We start from the raw sequence: 19,188 nt of genomic DNA, 5'->3' as shown, positions 1-19,188 counted from the left end.
GCCAAGTGTAAAAAGTGACATGATCATGGTTCTTAATCAGTAATGAAATAAGACTTGGATTTAGACTTGTCCAGTACTGAAATTGACTTGGCGTTAGGTCCGGGTAGACTCATAGCTAATTATCGCTACTTGTGATATTTTCTTCTTATTTTTTATTTCAGTCTGAGTCATAATTGGCCCCATCAGCCTTCCAATCTAAAGTAAATTAAAAACTATTTAAAGATTTCCAGTTAATGCCACTGGTCTTTTCCTTTGGGCATCATCTGATTTCGTTTGAACTTAGGAGATTTATTTAATGCCGTCTTCAACTTTTTTGTTGATTTTACCTTTTTGTCTCATTGGGGGCATATTTAAAAAAAACTTAATATTTCCTTACATTGAATAGATTTTGTGTAACGCTTCTAATACATATATACGTGTTTTGTTCACTTTGAGTATGCCAGTTTTAATTTTTTTACATAAAAATTTTATTTTTTGTCCCGTTTTTTGTGCAAACTCTCCAAATATGGAATGCTTTCTAAGGACAAGTAGCGCAATTGTCATTTGAAATTGTCATATAATATATTCTGAAGTAGGTTTGGAAATTTCGTCTCCACTTGTTTTTGGAATTATTTTAAGAAATTGTCTTGCTTGATACATCATATGCGTTTTTCAACTGATCCAAATGATAAAACTGACATAGGTGCCTCCTGGGTCACTAAAAAGCACCTCAATTATATTAAATTCAAAACTTTCAAAATTTAGCTTTTAAACAAAAACAGGGGCAATTGACAGTTTTTTATATAGTTTTATCGTCAGATCTTATTTTTACTTTAAACAAGGCGGCTCAGAAATGTGCGATGGCACATAAGGTTCTGACCCCGCCCATCCACAATTTTGGCATAATTGTCTACCAAATGAGGAACAGATAGAAAACCCAACAATTAATTTTTGGGAATCCCAAAAAAATCCCAAAAAAGCCGAAGTATTTTTCAAAAAACTGTGTATGAACGATAAGATAGCCTCCAAAGCAAATAAATCAGTGGAGTAAAATTGAAGCATTAAATTGCTGTGATATACCGATATTAAAAAAGCGAGTCAAGACGAACAACAAAATCAAACAACAACAATAACAAACATTAATTACATCAAAAACTTTTGTCCGTTTTAAAAAACAAAATTTAATAACAAAGTCATTATACCGTCAGATGAACCTAAAATTAAACAAAATAATTTATAAATCACCAGAAAAGATACGGACCAGTCCATAAAAAGGTTTCATAACAATTAGACAAAAAAGAACAACAACAGTAAAAATAAAAAATTTGCTTATTTTTTAAAACAATTAATTTAAAAGTAATTAAAACCATTAGAAATCAAGTAAAATATCACAAAGGGTTACGATTACCAAAGTTTCTATAGAAGGGCATTCGAACCTGTCCTTATTCATTTCTTTAAGCGGCTAAAAAGAACTACAAAAAAACTTGCCAGAAAAAGCTGTCAAAACCGTCAAGCCATATTTCGCCGCTCAAAATATATTCGTTTGCGCCTTCCTCAAAAACCGATATTGCAGTTGGCCATTTATTAGTGAGACTAGGTAACAAGTAGACAAAAAAGAGAAAAGGGCGAAAGTATGTACTAATTTTTTTCGAAACAAAATTATATCTAAAGTTATGAAAAACATTAATTACGAAGTGAAATATTTAAATAGGGTCGTTTATTCATCCAAAGAAATTATTTGAGACCTGAATTATCCAGAATAATTCTTGCGTCTACAAAAAGAACGTCAAACATGACAAAAATCGAATTATTTTACTTTTTTTGTAAAAAACCGGTGTCGAAGTCAGTAGGGTCATAATGCATTCTTCAAAAAGATAGATTTTGGGACATTAATCTCTATTGACAACTTCCCTTGACATCCATTATATCATTTTTGACCTGTAATTAACAAGATTAGGTACCAAAAAAAAGAATAAACTTGCGAAGTTAAAAAGTTTTTCATTTTTTGTTTTGGAAAACGATTGTTTTCAAAGTCATGAAAGCCATCAGCTGATATCAGAATATCGGCTCGTCTATTCTTTTATAAAAAACCAATGAAACCTATCACTATACAGGAAACTTCATACAACTGAAATGACAAAGTTAAATTGACAGTTAAAAAAAAATAAAAATTGCAATTAATTTCTTGAAGAAAGAAGCTTCGAGGCCGTTAAAACGATAATCTATGTCTTTAAGGATTTTAATATGTGCATTTGTGTTTCAATTTGAACGCTAAAACTGTGATATGAGAACTGTCGGTAATGTGATAATGTGACAAGAAAACGTGAAAAACTGGCAAATTTCTAAAAACAAAAAAAAATCTGAAATCTAATAGTATCAAAGCCAGAAAACAATAACTTCAGGCCTAAAACGCAATCGAGACTAATTTTAAAATCAGTCGAATGAAGAAGCGTTCTTTGTTTGCTGAAACTAAGCTGCAAACTGGCCAAATTAAGAAAAAAAATGGAGGAAACGTTCATTAAGCCTTTATTTATTTAAAAAACATTTATTTTTAAAAGTCGAAACGATCATAAACTTTCAAGAAAAAACTAAAAGCAATAGCTTCGAGCTGCTTAAGAAGCCAATTGCACCTATCACTCCTGAGCTTTCATTTGATATGTTCTGTTCTCTATTATTAAAAAAAGTCTTTTTTCAAAAAAAAGACCGACTGATTGCAATCCGATTTCTTTTTGGATTGTAACAGTCCAAGATTGGCTCAAACTAGCCCTGCTAATGCATATTGTCTGTTAGGAATTATTGATTTTTCAAATATTGTAGATATAATTAATTTGTTAGTTTAAAAATCAAAAAAATTCAGAATTCTGCATTTTTGATAATAAAGCTAGCAAAAACGTCAAAGTTTTAATTGCAGAGCACTCTCAGCGGAAGTTGGAGTAGGAATAGCACCCTTCTGAGTCTACATTGTAGTGTCTTAGAAAGATTGTATTAGTCTTGTTTGCGGGTGTAGTGCCGGCAAATTTTAACAAAGTGGACTAAAGTAGCTTTTTTCGTGCTGTTTTTGATGAAAAAGGCTGAATTTTGGAATATTTATCCAGAGTTTTTGATCAAAAAAATAAATCAGAATAATCAAACAGGCTTGTTTGTCCTTAAAAACAAAATAAACAACACTATTCTTAAAAATTTCGACAAATTTTAGAATAATTGACGAAAAATTAGGCAAAAATTTCGGAAAATGTGAATAAAACAAAGTGAATTCACTCTACTTGTTTTCAGAAGTTTAAACCTCGATAACTCCCTGTAGAAAACGAAAATTAAAAAAATCTTTTTGATTCCATACTTTACGCTGGATGAGCTTTCTAATGATACCAGTCTGAACTCTCTACGATGAATATATCGATCGGCGAAAATTGAATGAACAAAAAAAACCCATTTGAGTATATAGTTCCTCCCGCCTCAAGAGGGGTCGGAGCAATTAAAGTTGCTATAGCAGAAAAAGTGTCAAAGACAAAAGGTGTTTAAATTAAAACGAAAGAAGCTGAAAACCAAGACAACAAAAGGCAACAAATGAATTAAGAACGGCAGCAAAGCGACCCCAAAATTTACAAGCTGAACGTCAGTTCGGCCAAAAAAGGCGAAAAGTTCATGTATCATAATTATTCTTTTTCTCTAAAAAAATTTTATTTACTTCGTGAATTTAAATCTTTATGCAGAGAAATTCCCCGGCTATTTTGAACACATGTTTGTGCATATTGTCTTAGTTTATAAACATTTTAACAACTCCGAGAGCTCACGAAGCTTATCCTAAATAAATAAAGAGTATTTTTTCACTCTTGGATACCTAACTTACAATGATGCGACACGCGCTGGTGTGAATTGACCTCCAAAATTACAAAAATCAGCTGAAAAAAAATCAGCATCTGGCATTCCTTCACAATATTTGAAAAAAAAAGTTTTTTCCTCTCATTTAGTCAAAAAAGGAAAATTTATTCAAAACGGGATATTTAGTCGAAAATAGACAAGCAAAGCCAAATATCTATTGCAATTGCTAAAAATTTGCGGAAATGGTACAGAATAGGGCCAAACTTCTCTAATTCTTTACAATTGAGATTTGTCGAAAATTATAATACATGTAGTAAATTTCTAGAAGAGTAGAGCTGTAAAATGATGATACACAATTTGATTCTGGATTGCCCTTAAAAGCTCAAAAATTGTGTGAACAGACAAAAAAGTGGGACGAGGATATGTTTCTCCCCTTTTTTAAAAAAAAACTGGAAACGGTAACAATTTTCAGAAAGGGAGATGAAATAAATTGTAACTAAGACAGCAAAAACAAAGCTGGAAAGCTTTTTGAACAAGAAAAGGTTTTAGAGACCATCATGTCAGCATACACGAGCTCAGTTTTTATACAAAATCTCCAGTAGAGTTCCAAACTGCAGTTAAAGCTGATCATACTGCAAACAGATTCCTATAGTGCCAGACTTAGTCTATTACGGACGGCTATCTTGCAAGATCTTGCAGGAGTTTTTTTAATTTTATGCACCATCTTGCAATATCTTGCAAGATTCCTGCAATATAGCCGTCGGATATGCAAGAGTCTTGCAAGATAAGCCTAGATCCGGTAACGGAGTAATCCTGCAAGCAAAAACATTTGAGCAAAACTTACATAAAAGTAAAAAATATTTCAATAAAAATGTTTGGTTTAGTTTTCTTCTTTAACTTTGATCAAAGTCACCAATACAGAAATCTGAAACTCTCTCAGAATAGCATTTGTTTTTTTTTGCACTTGCCTCTGAACAAAATGCAGCATTCATTGGGACCGTGTGCTGGTCATTATTTGAAAATAGATATCTTTGTTGATTCAAATTTTTCAATTGAGGAAATATTTGTCCTTATGAGATAACGCAACCTGGTTTTAGCGATACTGGTATCCTTCTGGCTTAGAGTCCAGTTTCCTGCCGTCAATGGACTATCGTAAATTCATAGAAATTTAGTAACCCCTCATTGGATCAGCAGAACCTATTATACACTGATCGTCAAAAGTAAGTGAGCTCCCCTAGTTCTACAAAGTAAAAAAATCAATTTTTCAGGCAATATTAATCCATCTTCCCATCAAATTTCAGAACAATTTTTTAAACCACTCATCGCTTGACTTGTGGTCTTTATTTTTATGCAAATCGGATAATACATAACGGTAACTTACCAGATACCCTAACGCTAAATTGACGAACTCTATCCAATTCATAAGTAGGCAAGACCAGTGGACAAGCGGATCAATGGTGAAAAACATTTTCCCGAAATTTGATGGCAAGGTGGATTAATTTTGCGTCAAGAACTTATTTTGTACTTCGTAAAGCTAGAGGATGCTAACTAACCGTTGACGTTCAGTATAAACTAAAATACGGTCAATTGATCAATGTAAACTCCAATAAGCTCAATCTTATCGATATGATCATGGTAATCTCTAAAAAGTTCAATGATGAATTTAAATAATTTCAGAGAATTTTTTTCTGTTGGTTAGAAGTCTACATTGCTGTTGCATATGGGGCTCATTTTACAGCAAAAAAGAGTCGAAATGATTAACGAATTATGGTATAGTTTGCAGTCCGATGAAATGCTATGGAACAACAACCGTGGCCTGATAAGAGGCAGTTTAAAAGCTCTTTCCATGTAACAAGGCAGGAAAAAAAGTGATATGTACAAATTTATACTATCTTAGATCACGAATGTAGGATCGAAAAATAGACGCAATTTAGGACTAAAATAATAACGGTTGCATAGCCTCAAATACTGTAATAAGAAATATGCCTGAGTCAAACGCTATTCCCTTGACTAATCGAAAAAGTTAAAACAAGATTAATTCACCAACATATATGAACAAAGTATAATTATAAGCAGTCTAAAATTGTCTTTTAAGTCTTGTTTTTTTTTCTTACTGACACAATGATCTTGCCGAATTCTTGTTCTGTTGGTTGTCTCCACTTGTAGTTGATCCAAGATGCACCAAATCGTCAAAGTTGATAAACCAAACAAAGTATATGAGCAAATATTGAAAAGGATATGTATTTTGAATTTAGTAACAAAACTCAGCAAGGAAGTGAGGCTCAGGTGGTTGATTACATCGTGAAACAAACTATATTACCCTTTTTAATGAAGTATCAATTTTATACCCCTAATTTAATAGAAACACATATGTGCAATTTATTAAAAAGTAATATACTTGAAATATGGGTAATTCCATTTTCATGCTCCATGCGGTACGTATTACCAAAAGAAAAGAAGCAGAGTTCTAACATCAATGCTTTTGATTGGCTAGACTTAAGGCATATGTAAAAAAAGGAAAAAAAAGGAACATTGAAAAATTCAAAATCAGTGGTGTCGGTCTTTTTGGAGCTTCAACAACGGAATGGGCCCTCTCTCCAGCTACCCTCTCCAGCAGACTTCAATTCAATCTTCTAGCTTTAACTCTCCTCTTCTTCTTATTCCAGTAGCCAACAGCAGAAGTGAAGTTGCCCCCTTGCAGAGGAGAAGCACAGGAACCCGAGAGAAGACCAGAGGAGCGCAAGGATCAGTAGAAGGAGGCTCTTGCTCCCAAGAACGTGTTTGAGCACGCAGTAGGCAATCCTACAGTGGTGGTCCCAGAGAGGCTACTGCGAGGAAGAAGGAGACGATTTCCATCTTCAGATGGCACAACCAGCAGCTGGAGCGGGAGGAGGGGCGGCGTTGCAGTGGCTCCAGTGGCAGGAGGGCCCCCAAGCTCAAGTACCCAGCAAGTTCCCGTTGCAGTTCTTCAACTCTTTCGACCGTTGGGCGAGACACTTCCATGCTGTTTGTCAAGCGAATGTGTGGAATGACGCACAGTCAAGAGGAATTCTGCCAACATGCTTGACTGGTCATGCAATTGACAAGTAGTATATACTCCCGGCGAAGCTCCTGCAACAAGAAGCAGGACTCCCAGCACCAACACTCCAGATTCAACTCATTGAGTTGATGAACAGGATCGGAGAATACCCAAACTTTAGGACGGCCAGGGCAGAATTCAAGAGTCTGTAACAAGGGAAGGCTGAGAATATTGTGGATTTCTACCGACGAGTGCGGAAAGTTAGTGAATCGGCCTATGCAGCTCCAGCGGCAGATGCAAGAGACTTGGCTGCGAAGTAGACCTTCATAGAAGGATTGGTGGACTTGGACGTGAGGGGGCACCTGCTGCGGGAGGAACCCGCAACGCTGAATGCAGCATACCAGAGAGCAATTAATCTAGAAGCAATGACCAAGGTTGAGGCTCAGAGATACCTTCGCCGTGGTGTTGGTGTACGACTTGTGGACGTTGAGGGCAGAGACTTGGGAAACAGTTCTGCTCTCGATTCCATTCAATCATCGCTTGCGCAGTCCCTTAAGATGCAGGAGGAGATGATGCAGGTCATGAAGAATGGTTTCCAGGCAATGAAACCTCAGCGACCAGAAAGGAGCGAAAGGGCGAAGCAAGACATTGGGTGCTATGCGTACCATGAGAAAGGGCGCTATTCAAGAAACTGTCCAAATAAGAAGGAGCATTTAAACGACGATCGGCCGGGGCGAGAACATAATCCACCCGCGACTGCTACGGCCAGCAATGTGTCACCCGTTTTTGTCCTAAAACGACCCGATCCTTGAAACCAACTTCAGTGGGAGAAAGTAACGGCCCATCGATAATAGTGAAAGCCGATATTGGTGGAGCTGAAAGAAGAGCTGTAGTGGACACCGGCAGTGGGGTAAACCTCATGTCCAAGGAGATAGCAGAACAGTTCCCCGTGCCTCTACAGAAGTATGACGGGACAGTGTAACATGCGGAAGGCAAGCAGATCCGACTCCTGGATAAAAAGACCTTGCCAGTTTGCATGGGCGGCATGTTTGTGTGCGATGCAGACTTTCTGGTAGCCCCGATGCTGCCAGTGGACATCATCCTTGGCACAGCTTTCCTCAAGCCCAATCAATGTTCGATCGACTTCCACACGCGTCGATTGTTCACCTGTATTACGGAATCGAGTGCTTTGGCATTGGATTGTTTATTCAAGACCGATGTGATTGCCAACACTATCCTAAGTGAGATGAGCGGCTTCGAAGTAGGATTCTTGACAGCCAGATGCCTAAACGCAATAAAATTAGCGCCCTACGGGAGACTATCTGTGGAGATTGGGATCTCGAAGTGCGGGGTAAACTTGTCTCAAGGAAATTTTCTGGTCTCGGAAATGAAATGGCCCAAGAAGTCATTACTGGCAATTCCTGCAATTTACTCGTGTGATGGCCGTGGGGGCCATGTGAAAATAATCATGGAAAACCATGCAGACAAAAGTGTTAACATCAAAGCGGGTGCCCTAATCGCCAAAGTTAGGAAAACTGCATGGCCAAAGAACAAAGAACCTGAAGGAGCTAGAGGACACTAACGGGCTCTTCGAGCAATTTTACGAATTTGAGGGTCCCATTCCAATCGGTTAGCGTACGAAAACCGTGATTATAATTCAGAACAACGCCGCAGAATGCCAATTGTGAAACTGGTTCCCAATTCGCCCGAAACGGAGAACACTATAAAAGAAACTGACAACGCAATTGGACGCCGTTTGAGATTATTCGGAAAAAAATCCGGGGGCAGTTTTTCTTTTGGACAAGGGGTCCAATACATGTTATTGCAGTAATCCCTGGTTTCAATTGGAAGAGAAGGGACAATACACAGATCTTTGGCGCGTGCTTGCGAACCTTCGAACCAAAGCCGAACGATACCATACAATGGAGATCAGAATTGACGAGAAGGATGTGAAGCTCTTTGGATTGAACATGGAGATCGTACACGATTTCATCATTAGAATATTTGGCGTTTCTGAGGTTAGATTTTGGATCTTCCCTGAGCAATCACCCGCAGAAGTTTTGAATGAAGATTCAATAAAAGGAGCCCCTGCGGTGCTCTCCACAATAAAAGAAGATGCTCAGTTAAACGCTGACGTACACGAATTCACGGAGTCACTCCTTGAGAACGAAGAGGGGGCCAACAACCAACAGAAAGACGTATTGGACCAAATTGTCCACAACTTTAGGGCAATTTTGCAAAGGTTGACATTGAATTGGGTTTGACCAACCTAGTTGAGAAAAACATTGACACCAGCGACAACGCGCCAATCAAGCTACCGGTTTACAAGACCACCCCGGCTAAGCTGGCAGAGATTAAGAAACAAGTTCAACAGATGCTCGATTTGTAAATTATCCAAGAGTCAAAAAGCGATTGGACTGCTCCAGTGGTCTTAGTGCGAAAGAAGGTTGGCACCTCATGTTTCTGTGTAGATTTTCTCAAACTCAACGCGATCACCAAAAAGGACGCATATCCATTACCATTAGTTGATCAGATCTTGGATTGCCTGGAAGGGGCCCAATTTTACAGCTCCTTGGATCTAGCAGCGGGCTACTGGCAAGTACCAATCACTGAGAGTGCGAAATAAAAACACAGACTTCTCAACGCCAGACGGGGGCCACTATGAGTACAAGCGGCTACCCTTTGGACTGTGCAATGTGTCTGAAACTTTCCAGCGCCTCATGAATCAGTTGTTCAAAGAAGAGCTGTATGATTTTGTTACCATCTTTCTTGATGATGTCCTCATATACAGTGAGAACCTTGAAGAGCACCTCAAACACCTCAAAATTGTCATGGAGAGGCTAGCATCAGCCGGATTGAAAAGGAAGACCTCAAAATGCAAACTGATTCAAAGAGCAGTGTCCTACCTTCGATATCACATTTGAGCGGATAGAATATGGCCTGATGAGGGGTAACTGCACGCTTTATCCAAGTGGCCTGAACACACTAATACAACGGAGGTACGATCATTCGTTGGCTTTTGTAGCTACTACAGACAGTTTTTTAAAAACTTTGCCCTTACATGAGCTTACTAAAAAGCACCAGCGATTCTGTTGGAACGACAATTGTCAGCGCTTTTTTGGAGATCTCAAGAATAAACTAATCGGAGCACCAATTTTCAGCCATACAAGTTATGACCGACCTTTTCTTTTGTACACTGACGCTAGTAACAACATCATTGCAGCTCTGCTGTCGAATCTCGGCAGCAATACGGGGAATCCACTAGCTTTCGCTAGTCCTGTGATGACGCGAACAGAAGGAGACTACAGTACAAAGAAGAGGGAGGCATTGGCAGTTGTTCAAGCAGTCAAGTTTTTCCGTTCCTATTTGATGGGTATTCCCTTCATATTTTGGACAGACCACGCAAATTTACAATGGCTTTTTCGTCAGAATGCTGAAGGAATGGCATACAGATTGATCGAGGTGTTGCAGGAGTTTGACTTCCAAGTAGCTCACCGGCCTGGTGAGAAACCTGGTAATGCAGACGCCCTTTCTCGGCAAACAAAAAGGGAACCTAACTGGCAGGAGGCGAGGGAGAAGCAGCAACTGGATCTTGTCCGGTACCCATGAACTTGGCGACGACAATAGCTAAATTGCGAGAACCAGAGATTTTTATTTTGCCAATAACGGAACATTCAGAAGAAAACGTGGCATCAGTGGAACTAAAAGCTAGCAGTGATGAAGTCAGGACTAGACAAAGGGAAGACCCGGCTATCGCCACGATTCTTCAAAGAGATACGATACCACTGAATGACAGACAGTACAACTGTAGTACTTTTGAAGTATAACCAATCTCGAGGGAACAGGTTCAGAATATGGGACCTGAAGTCCTCGGGTTGTGGAGTAATTGGTAGCAATTCATGATGAAAGATAGTATACTCATACGAAAGTGGTATACTCCTGGCAAAGACGGCTATCAGGAACTTATCGCGGTACCACAAGTTGTAAAGCGCAGCGTACTAGAACAACTGCACGACTCCAAAGTTACAGGAGGAAACCTTGCATTACTCAAGGCACTCGATAGAACTCGACAACGTTTCTTGTGGCCCATGATGAGAAGAGACATTGATAATTGGATCAAAATTTGCAAACTTTGTGCTGCGCAATCGACAGCTGGCAGAAATTTGAAAGCCGAGTTGCAACCATTCACTTTGAGAGTACGATTCGCAAAAGTGGCTGCCGATGTCTTGGGACCATTAAAGCGTAACGGAGATGCGGGAAACAAATACTTCTTGGTCATAACTGATTAATTTACGAAATACGTAATCACTGTCCCTCTCTCAATAATAACACCGGCAGATGTGTCAAAAGCTTTCGTTGAGAAACGGGTTTAGCCTTTTGGATTCATTGCACAACCGATACGTTTCATACAGTCCAAAGAGCCAATTTCTGCAGCGAGCTCACGACTGAAGTGTGCACTCTTCTGAACATAGAGAGAACCCGAACATTTCCGTATCACCCAAAAGGAAATGGGTAAGTAGAGCGCCACAATAGAGTTCTGGCAGATGTGATCAGCAAATACTGCTCAGAAAATCCAAGAGAATGGGAGTCAATCTTCCCATACGTAGAGTTTGTGTACAACACAACTGTCCACAAGTCGGCAGGAAAAACTCCTTTCTCGCTTTGGGTCCACAAGTCGGCAGGAAAAACTCCTTTCTCGCTTTGGAGACGAAGCCGTCTGCCCAATTGACTTACTGTTATCCAAACCACCAGATACACAATTTACAGTAAGTGAGTACACCCAACTGTTGGAAGAGAACTCTTGGGAAGCCCCTATGTGTGTTCGTGAGACCCTAGGCGCAGTACAACAAAGACAGAAGGCCAAGTTATTCAAAAAAAACGTACGGAAAATTGTATCAGAAAGACAACAAGGTGTGGCTCTTTTAGCATCATTTGGCAAAGTCAAAGAAGTCCTACCTCCCATGGACTGGTCCATATACCAATGTACGAAAAACTAATGAGGTTGATTACGAAATTTGTTCCGAGAAGAACAAAAAGGAAATTCAGATTGTGCATTATAACAAACTGAAACCGTTCAAAGCACGATCCGAGAATGATGATCAGCCTCTGCGTCGATCCACGCAAAATGCAGAAAAACGACCAAATCAACGTTATGATGCGGACAATTTGCCAAGTAGCGACGATGAAGATGATGCATTGCTGCAGCGTAATCGGATGATCCACAGGCGAGTTAGGGAGCTTGTGTCCGACATGTGGGATGAAGATAACATTGGTGGGGACAAACAAGTTATTTTCACTGAACCATCCTAAATTATGGCCCCGAAGCCAGAAATCAATGGTGATGAAGAACCAACAGGTATCGAGCAGGAGCAGGAACCAGCAATGGATGCAATTGAAGAGCAACCGGCGATCTTTGCAGACGAACAGAACAACATCGACAATGACGAACAGCGTCGATATCCGAGAAGAACACGACCACCAGTAGACATAATGGGACTCTAAAACTTTAAGTGTTGCAAGATAAGTTCTTGTGATTGCAAAATCAATGTAAAAATTACCAATGCGAATGTGATACTAATTTTATATAGCATAATCAATCTATAGGGAGAACATTTTAGAGGCATGAAGTAGTATTATACAATAAACTAGTTCAAAGTAACCAACCAATCACACACACAGTATCAATCCTAATGGTTAGTTTTCAAATTGCATGATATAAAAAGCAGATTTTCTTTTTCAAAGTCGTTTTTCTGGGTTACTGTGCTAAAAAAAGCTGCGAAATCTTCTCATATACTGGTTGATTCTCCTCAAACCTGGTGAATTCATTCAGGACAATTGGCTAGAAGCAGAAGGTGTGTTCGTCCCAAATAAGACAATGAGAGTGTTTTTTACCCTTTCCAGAATTCCCACGCATTGACGTTAACCAACTACAAACCAAAAGACACAACCTCGCGCAAGATGTGACCCAAAAATGGGCCGAAAATTACAAAGAACGCATTTGATCTTGCACAGTTGTTACAGAGTTACAAAAACTTGACTGCTAGTGCCGTTATTGAACTAGAAAACGAATATCAAAAAGTTCAACAAGATTATCAGCTGTTCATAGACCGGATATCATTGTTTAGCAACCATTCGAATGTGGTACATGAGAAGACAAGGCAAAAGAGACAAGTAGGAGTGGCAGGGGCGGCAGGAGCGGCAGTCATCCTGCGTCCCAAGCTGGAGGCAGTTGGCTATAAACTCTTCTCCATAGTCGGTTTATGCAAATCACAGGAAGCAAGGCTCATAGAGAAACCGAATAAAGAAAATCAGAGAAACAAGGGGCACGTGGGCTGGCTAAACACTCAAACGGGACGTGCAGTCAAATTTCTGAGTGCTGAGGAACTCGCTACGTGCACTCGTGTCGAGACCATCAGTAACAATGCCGACCAAAACTTGGACTTGCTTGTCACCCAAATCAATGAGATGGGGAAAAAATGAGAACGCATGAGTGGTTGGGGATGCAAGATAACCCAAGCGTATCGAGATGGGCTGAAAGTCAACTTGGAGATCGAGAATCTGCTAAGAATTATATCCAAACTACAAGAGAAAGTTCTTTTTGCACATGCCATTGTGACCAACCTGGGATATGTGCTAATGATTCCTTGGTTTCTCTAACCAAAGAACTATTACCGGCCAACTTGCTACCACCACCACAAATTAGGGACATTGTGTCTAAGATGGAACAAACGTGATGCTACCCCGCAATCAGCAAGAGCGAGATCTTTTCATATTACGAATTCGAACTTAGAAAGCGCCGAAAAAAATCCAATGGACTCCATATTGAACTCGGAATTCCATTTCATCACACCTATGCAAATATACCAAGTCTCTAGGACTGTGGCCATTCCACAACCACTGGCCAGTGGAAAGAACGCAACTGTTTACGATTTTCAGAAAGAATACTTCGTCGTCTCCCCACGGCCGGAATTCTTTGGAGAATTGGATTGATCTGATTTAGTCAAATGCCACGGCACTGAACGTCTTCGGTTATGCAAAAATCCGTTTCCAACACGATCAGCGAAGAGCTCGTGTCATAGTAGCCTGTTTTTTGACCAAAAGACTGACGCGATGAAATTGTGTCCACAGAAAATAATCCCGTTGCCGGCAAACCCATCAGCCCAATACCTAAAGCACTTTATATTTTCTCTTCAGTCGGAACACAACAATTATCATTCTCTTAGCGCAACAATGGACACACGAGCAGGCCAATTATCTGGCTGAGTTTGTTTGGTGCAACCAACCGGCAATGGTCATCTGTAACTCCCTAGTAGTGGTCTAATCCTTCATCCGGAACCATCAGGTGTGCAGTGTTGATACCGGAAATATAAAAAAACTCAATTACCTGGAATTCTACAGGAAATGTTTGATCACTGAGAAAAACAGTCCACAGTCGCACCAGCCTCCGAAAAAGGTCATATGAATTTGGAGACCTTCAAAGCCGTCAATTTGGCACTAAACCGTCTACCGGATAAAAATATTGATGCCTGAAAACTACTTCAATCGTCAGAATCATTCATAAAGCATCAAAAAAATGCAAAGTCAGGACTACAGTTATGCAACACGGGATAGCTCCCTCCAACAGTTTTATATTCCACGCTCTTCTGATGCCAGATGGTTTGGGAGTTGCCAGTGGTCACTGGAAGCTGCTGTGAAGACTTCGGCGGTTTCGTGCAAATAAACTTAAACAAGAGTCACCAGCAGTAGAAAGAGCCACATTCAGCAAAAGTAATGAGAAGGAAGAACCTGTAGTTGAACTGCCTGCAGGGAAGCTAGATTTCCATCCAAAGATCTAAATTTTTACAGTTGCTTGATTTATATTTGCTTGATTACTGCTATTCAGGAGAATAGCAAGACTAGATGAGGGGTATGTAGATTCGGAAAAAAGACGCAATATAGGACTAAAATAATTGCTGCATAGACTCAAATACTATAAAAAGAAATATGCCTGAGTCAAGCGCTATTCGCTTGACTAAAAGAATAAGTTAAAACAAGATTAATTCACTAACATATTTGAACAAGGTATATTTATATGCAGTCTAAAATTGTCTTTAAAGTCTTGTTTTTCTTTTCTTTTTGACACAATGATCTCGCCGAATTTTTGTTCTGTTGGTTGTCTCGACTTGTAGTTGATCGAAGATGCACCAAATCGTCAATGTTGTTAAACCAAACAAATATATAAACAAATGTTGAATAGGATATGTAGGTTGAATTTAGTAACAAAACTCAGCAAGGAAGCGAGGCTCAGGTGGTCGATTACATCGTAAAACAAACTATATTACCCTTTTTAATGAAGTATCAATTTTATACCCCTAATTTAATAGAAATACATATGTGCAATTTATTAAAAAGTAATATACTTGAAATATGGGTATGTGATTCTGATTGAAATTTGTATGCATGAAAAAAATAAAAAAGGATGCTGAGGAGAGGGCCGGTAATTCCATTTTCATGCTCCATGCGGTACGTATTACCAAAAGAAAAGAAGCAGAGTTCTAACGTCAATGCTTTTGATTGGCTAGACTTAAGGCATATGTAAAAAAAAGGAAAAAAGGAAAATTGAAAAATTCAAAATCAGTGGTGTCGGACTTTTTGGAGCTTCAACAACGGACTTGGCCCTCTCTCCAGCTACCCTCTCCAGCAGACTTCAATTCAATCTTCTAGCTTTAACTCTCCTCTTCTTCTTATTCCTGTAGCCAACAGCAGAAGTGAAGTTGCCCCCTTGCAGAGGAGAAGCACAGGAACCCGAGTGAAGACCAGAGGAGCGCAGGGCTCAGTAGAAGGAGGCTCTTGCTCCCAAAAACGTGTTTGAGCACTCAATGGGCAATCTTATAACGAAGCTAGATTTTGTCAACAAGTCTTATGACGATGTTCCAAATAGTTTTGCCATATCAAGGTGTTGATAAATTTTTCAATGTTTGTAAGAAATACCAAAATCTTGCAAGTTTTGCAAGTCGTGACAAAGTTTATCAAGTTATGTTTCATTAACTGATGTAATATTATGCGTCACGGCGAAGAACGGTGGTTTCAAATGAAGTCAATTTTCAGTTTAATAATAATAGTTAATTAGTTTAAAACATAGCTTATTTGTTATCGTGATTGAATATAAAAAAACTAATAAATGATACCTGAATGTTTTTCACTCCATTTTTTGTTAAACAGTGCGGTTGGGTATCTCCTGTCATTCCTTTGTAGATACAGCGGGCGTCTATCATAGCCGATTTCATCTGGGTGTGGACATCTTCAGAATTCAACTGGCATACTTTTCCAGAACAGTAGTTGTAAGAAATACAGAATGGATTTTGGGTGCACATTACGCCACATGTCATGCGAGAAGGTGTCTGGAATGATTCAATTTGGAACCCATCCAGACGAGTGTTGGGTCTTGGTTCATTGAACTGAGTTCCTCTGAAAGTTCAAAAATATGGGTACTTTCTATGACGCCCCCCTCAATTTATAGTGCCCCCTTTGGTCATATAACCGCCATAGTTGATCGCAATGACTAATTACGAAAACTGTTATTGACACGTAAATTTTACCCCCCAACTTTCCTTCATACCAATATTGCATGAATGATCTTTTTCGTTTGTCTACCCCCCCCCCCCCCCCCCCCCCCCACCGCCGCCCAGCCCCCAGTATGTTATGCACCAGCTTTGACCCAGAGTCTGTCACTGGTCGCACTCCTCATTGTGGATGTGTACGATTATAATGCAACTCGTAAAATGTTTACCGATAATAATTCTCTCGTTGATCTTTTTCCCATTGAATGATCAAACAATTTTACCGTGCATCTTTTTTGAAAAATTTTGCCATTCTTTCATCTTCTTTTACTTTCTGATCAATTTAGTTGGAGAAATTTTTATTTTTTAACTATTCTGATCTTTTTCTGCCCGCATAAATGTTTAAAAACCCATTTTTTTTAAAAAATCAAATTATATCACTTGTCAATTCTGACGTTTGCTACATTGACAAAATATCACAAAAATATTGACAAAAAGATTTTTGGTCCAACAGATCGTTTTGTTCAATTCCCAATTCCATCAATATTTGGGAAGGAGAACGTTGAGAAATTTTAAACCCAAAAGATTTTTAATGAGTTTTTCTCGATCGACATAATTATTGCAGTGTGTTGTGACTGGTATCATTAGAAAGCCTGTCCGAAGTCAAATGTTCCAACCGGATGGTTTGTTGAGTTTTTTAAGGGAGTTACCGAGTTTTAAATTTTTTCTGAGTGTTTCACATTTAACAGCGCTTGTGGATGTTTATAGATCTGTTCGGCGCAATTAGTTATTAGATCAGTCGTTTGATAAGTTATTTAGTCATTTATGACTGACCTCAATTATGACCTAACTCATGGCTTTTAGTCATCTGGATTGACTGTTCTCCATTAAATTGCGATTAGATTTTTCAAGATGCATTTTGATCTATAAGTGGTTGCAGAAGACTTCTGCCCTCCACTGTAAAACTAAATCAATTGAGATACAAAATTCAATTAATTTTGAAACTACAACTTGAATGGTAATTACGGTTTTTTTTTAATGAAAACAGGATCGAATTCTCATTTTTTATTGCTTTTCTTCAAAAAATGTATGAGCGTTTTTTAATATTTTTCAGAAAACTTCAGTTGCAGTTGCAAAGAAGTCTGTCCCTATTAAAGAATCTATCAAATTTTTTCAATTAATTTTATTTCGAAAATAGGTTTCCTATCTGAGCTCGAATGAACGGAAATTAAGCTAAGAATTTATGGACAACTGAGCTCCACAATTTATGTGCAAACGCACATGAGCAAGCTTCCTTGTTCAATTAAACAAACCAGCTTTTTTACCATGTTAACTTGATATGGTAGTGTTTATTCCTCTAACACCAATTATGGACAAAATTTTTTTTTACAAATGTTAATAAACATTTCCTAGATTGAAGAAACATTAAACAAAAAATTGAGATTCAGAAAAATGTTCAAACTTCATTTTAATAATGCCAAAAGCAGACTGCTTTTAAACAAAATGTAGTTGCCTTTTTCAAACATCTGATTTCGTCGTATGATCATTTTTTACGCAAAACCCAGCCAAAGCAAAACTGTGTTTAATCAGATTTTGCACAACGAAGTTATTAATTTGGCTTGACTGCCCTCTCTTCTGGCCTCCATTATAAAAATAAAATGAAATAAAAATCTAATTATTTTTGAATCTCCTGCTTGAATGGCAATTATGATTTTTAATGAAAACACAATTGAACTTGAATTTGAATGCTCATTTTTTGATTCGTAAAATTAAGTGCGTTCTTGACAAAGTTGTTGTTGTTTTATTTTCCTGCTTCAGAAAATGTATGAGCGTTAAGTTTGTTTTTTTTAAACTTAAGTTACAGTTATATACATATCTGTCCTTATAAGAGAATCTATCAAAATTTATTTTAACTTTTTTTAGATTTTTTTGTTTGGAAAGTAAGCTTCCTATCTCTGCTCGGATGGACGGAAAATAAGCTAAGAATTTTTGCATAACTGGGTTCCGCAATTTATGTGCAAACGCTCATTAGCAAGCCTCCTTGTTAAGAATAACAAACCAGTTTTTTTTACCATGTGAATTTGACAACGAAGAGTTTATTCCTCCAACCCATATATGGACCAGATTCTTATATTACAATTGATAAAAAACAGTTCCCAGATTAAGACACAATAAAAAAAAGATTGAGATTTTGGATAATGTTCAAAATTTATTTCAAAAATGCCGATAGCAGACTGTTTATTTAAAAAAATAGGTACATTTTTCAAACTTTTAGCTTCGCCGTGTGATCATCTTGTACGCAAAACAAATTTTTTACCCAGTCAAAACAAATTTGAGTCCAACCAGGTTCTGCACAATAAGGTTTCTTTTAGTAGGAAGATAGAATATCTGATAGGATGTCTTGTCACATCTTAGCTTAAAAAGTTGCGAAATCACAGGAGCTGAATTTTTTTTATGTGATATTCCGAAGATATTTGGTGTCAAATTCAATCGTTTTTTGCCAATATTCTCTTTTTGATTCCTTATTCTTGCGCTAAAAACTCTAATGACACCACGGATAGACCTCCGTCGTGTTATTTTGTATTATTTTTTCAACATAAAATTGCTTTAAAAACTGCTTGATTATACTTTTAGTGAAGCTGAGTGGTCTGCAGTTATAATTACCTCGTTGCTAGCGGCGTCTCTTTTTCTGACGAAATCAAGGTGGCTAAAATTGAGGAAAATAACAAAGATAACAAATATTTCTTCATATCAACAGAATTTTCGTCTTCGCTTACTCATTATAGCAAAACTTTAAGCTCCAAAGTTTGCCAAAGTTTCCCTCAAGGTACA

At 38.2% G+C, this 19,188-nt stretch overlaps 1 protein-coding gene across 1 annotated transcript in view; it reads right to left on the bottom strand.

Moving 5' to 3' along the window:
- LOC142336826 (uncharacterized) overlaps positions 1 to 19,188 on the bottom strand; it is a 32,488-nt gene extending 13,300 nt beyond the window's left edge. Inside the window, exons 1-2 of the mRNA XM_075385767.1 lie at positions 19,021 to 19,188; positions 15,985 to 16,264 (exon numbers count right to left, since the gene is read on the bottom strand). Of these exons, the coding sequence (XP_075241882.1) occupies positions 15,985 to 16,264; positions 19,021 to 19,106 (366 nt within the window). The 5' untranslated portion in view covers positions 19,107 to 19,188. The remainder of the gene's footprint in view (positions 1 to 15,984; positions 16,265 to 19,020) is intronic.

The sequence above is a fragment of the Convolutriloba macropyga genome, chromosome 3 (assembly GCF_964194025.1).
Source record: "Convolutriloba macropyga chromosome 3, txConMacr16.3, whole genome shotgun sequence".
NCBI lineage: Eukaryota > Metazoa > Xenacoelomorpha > Acoela > Convolutidae > Convolutriloba > Convolutriloba macropyga.
The sequence above is the reverse complement of the archived record's forward strand: the minus strand, read 5'-3'. Positions and strand labels throughout refer to the sequence as shown.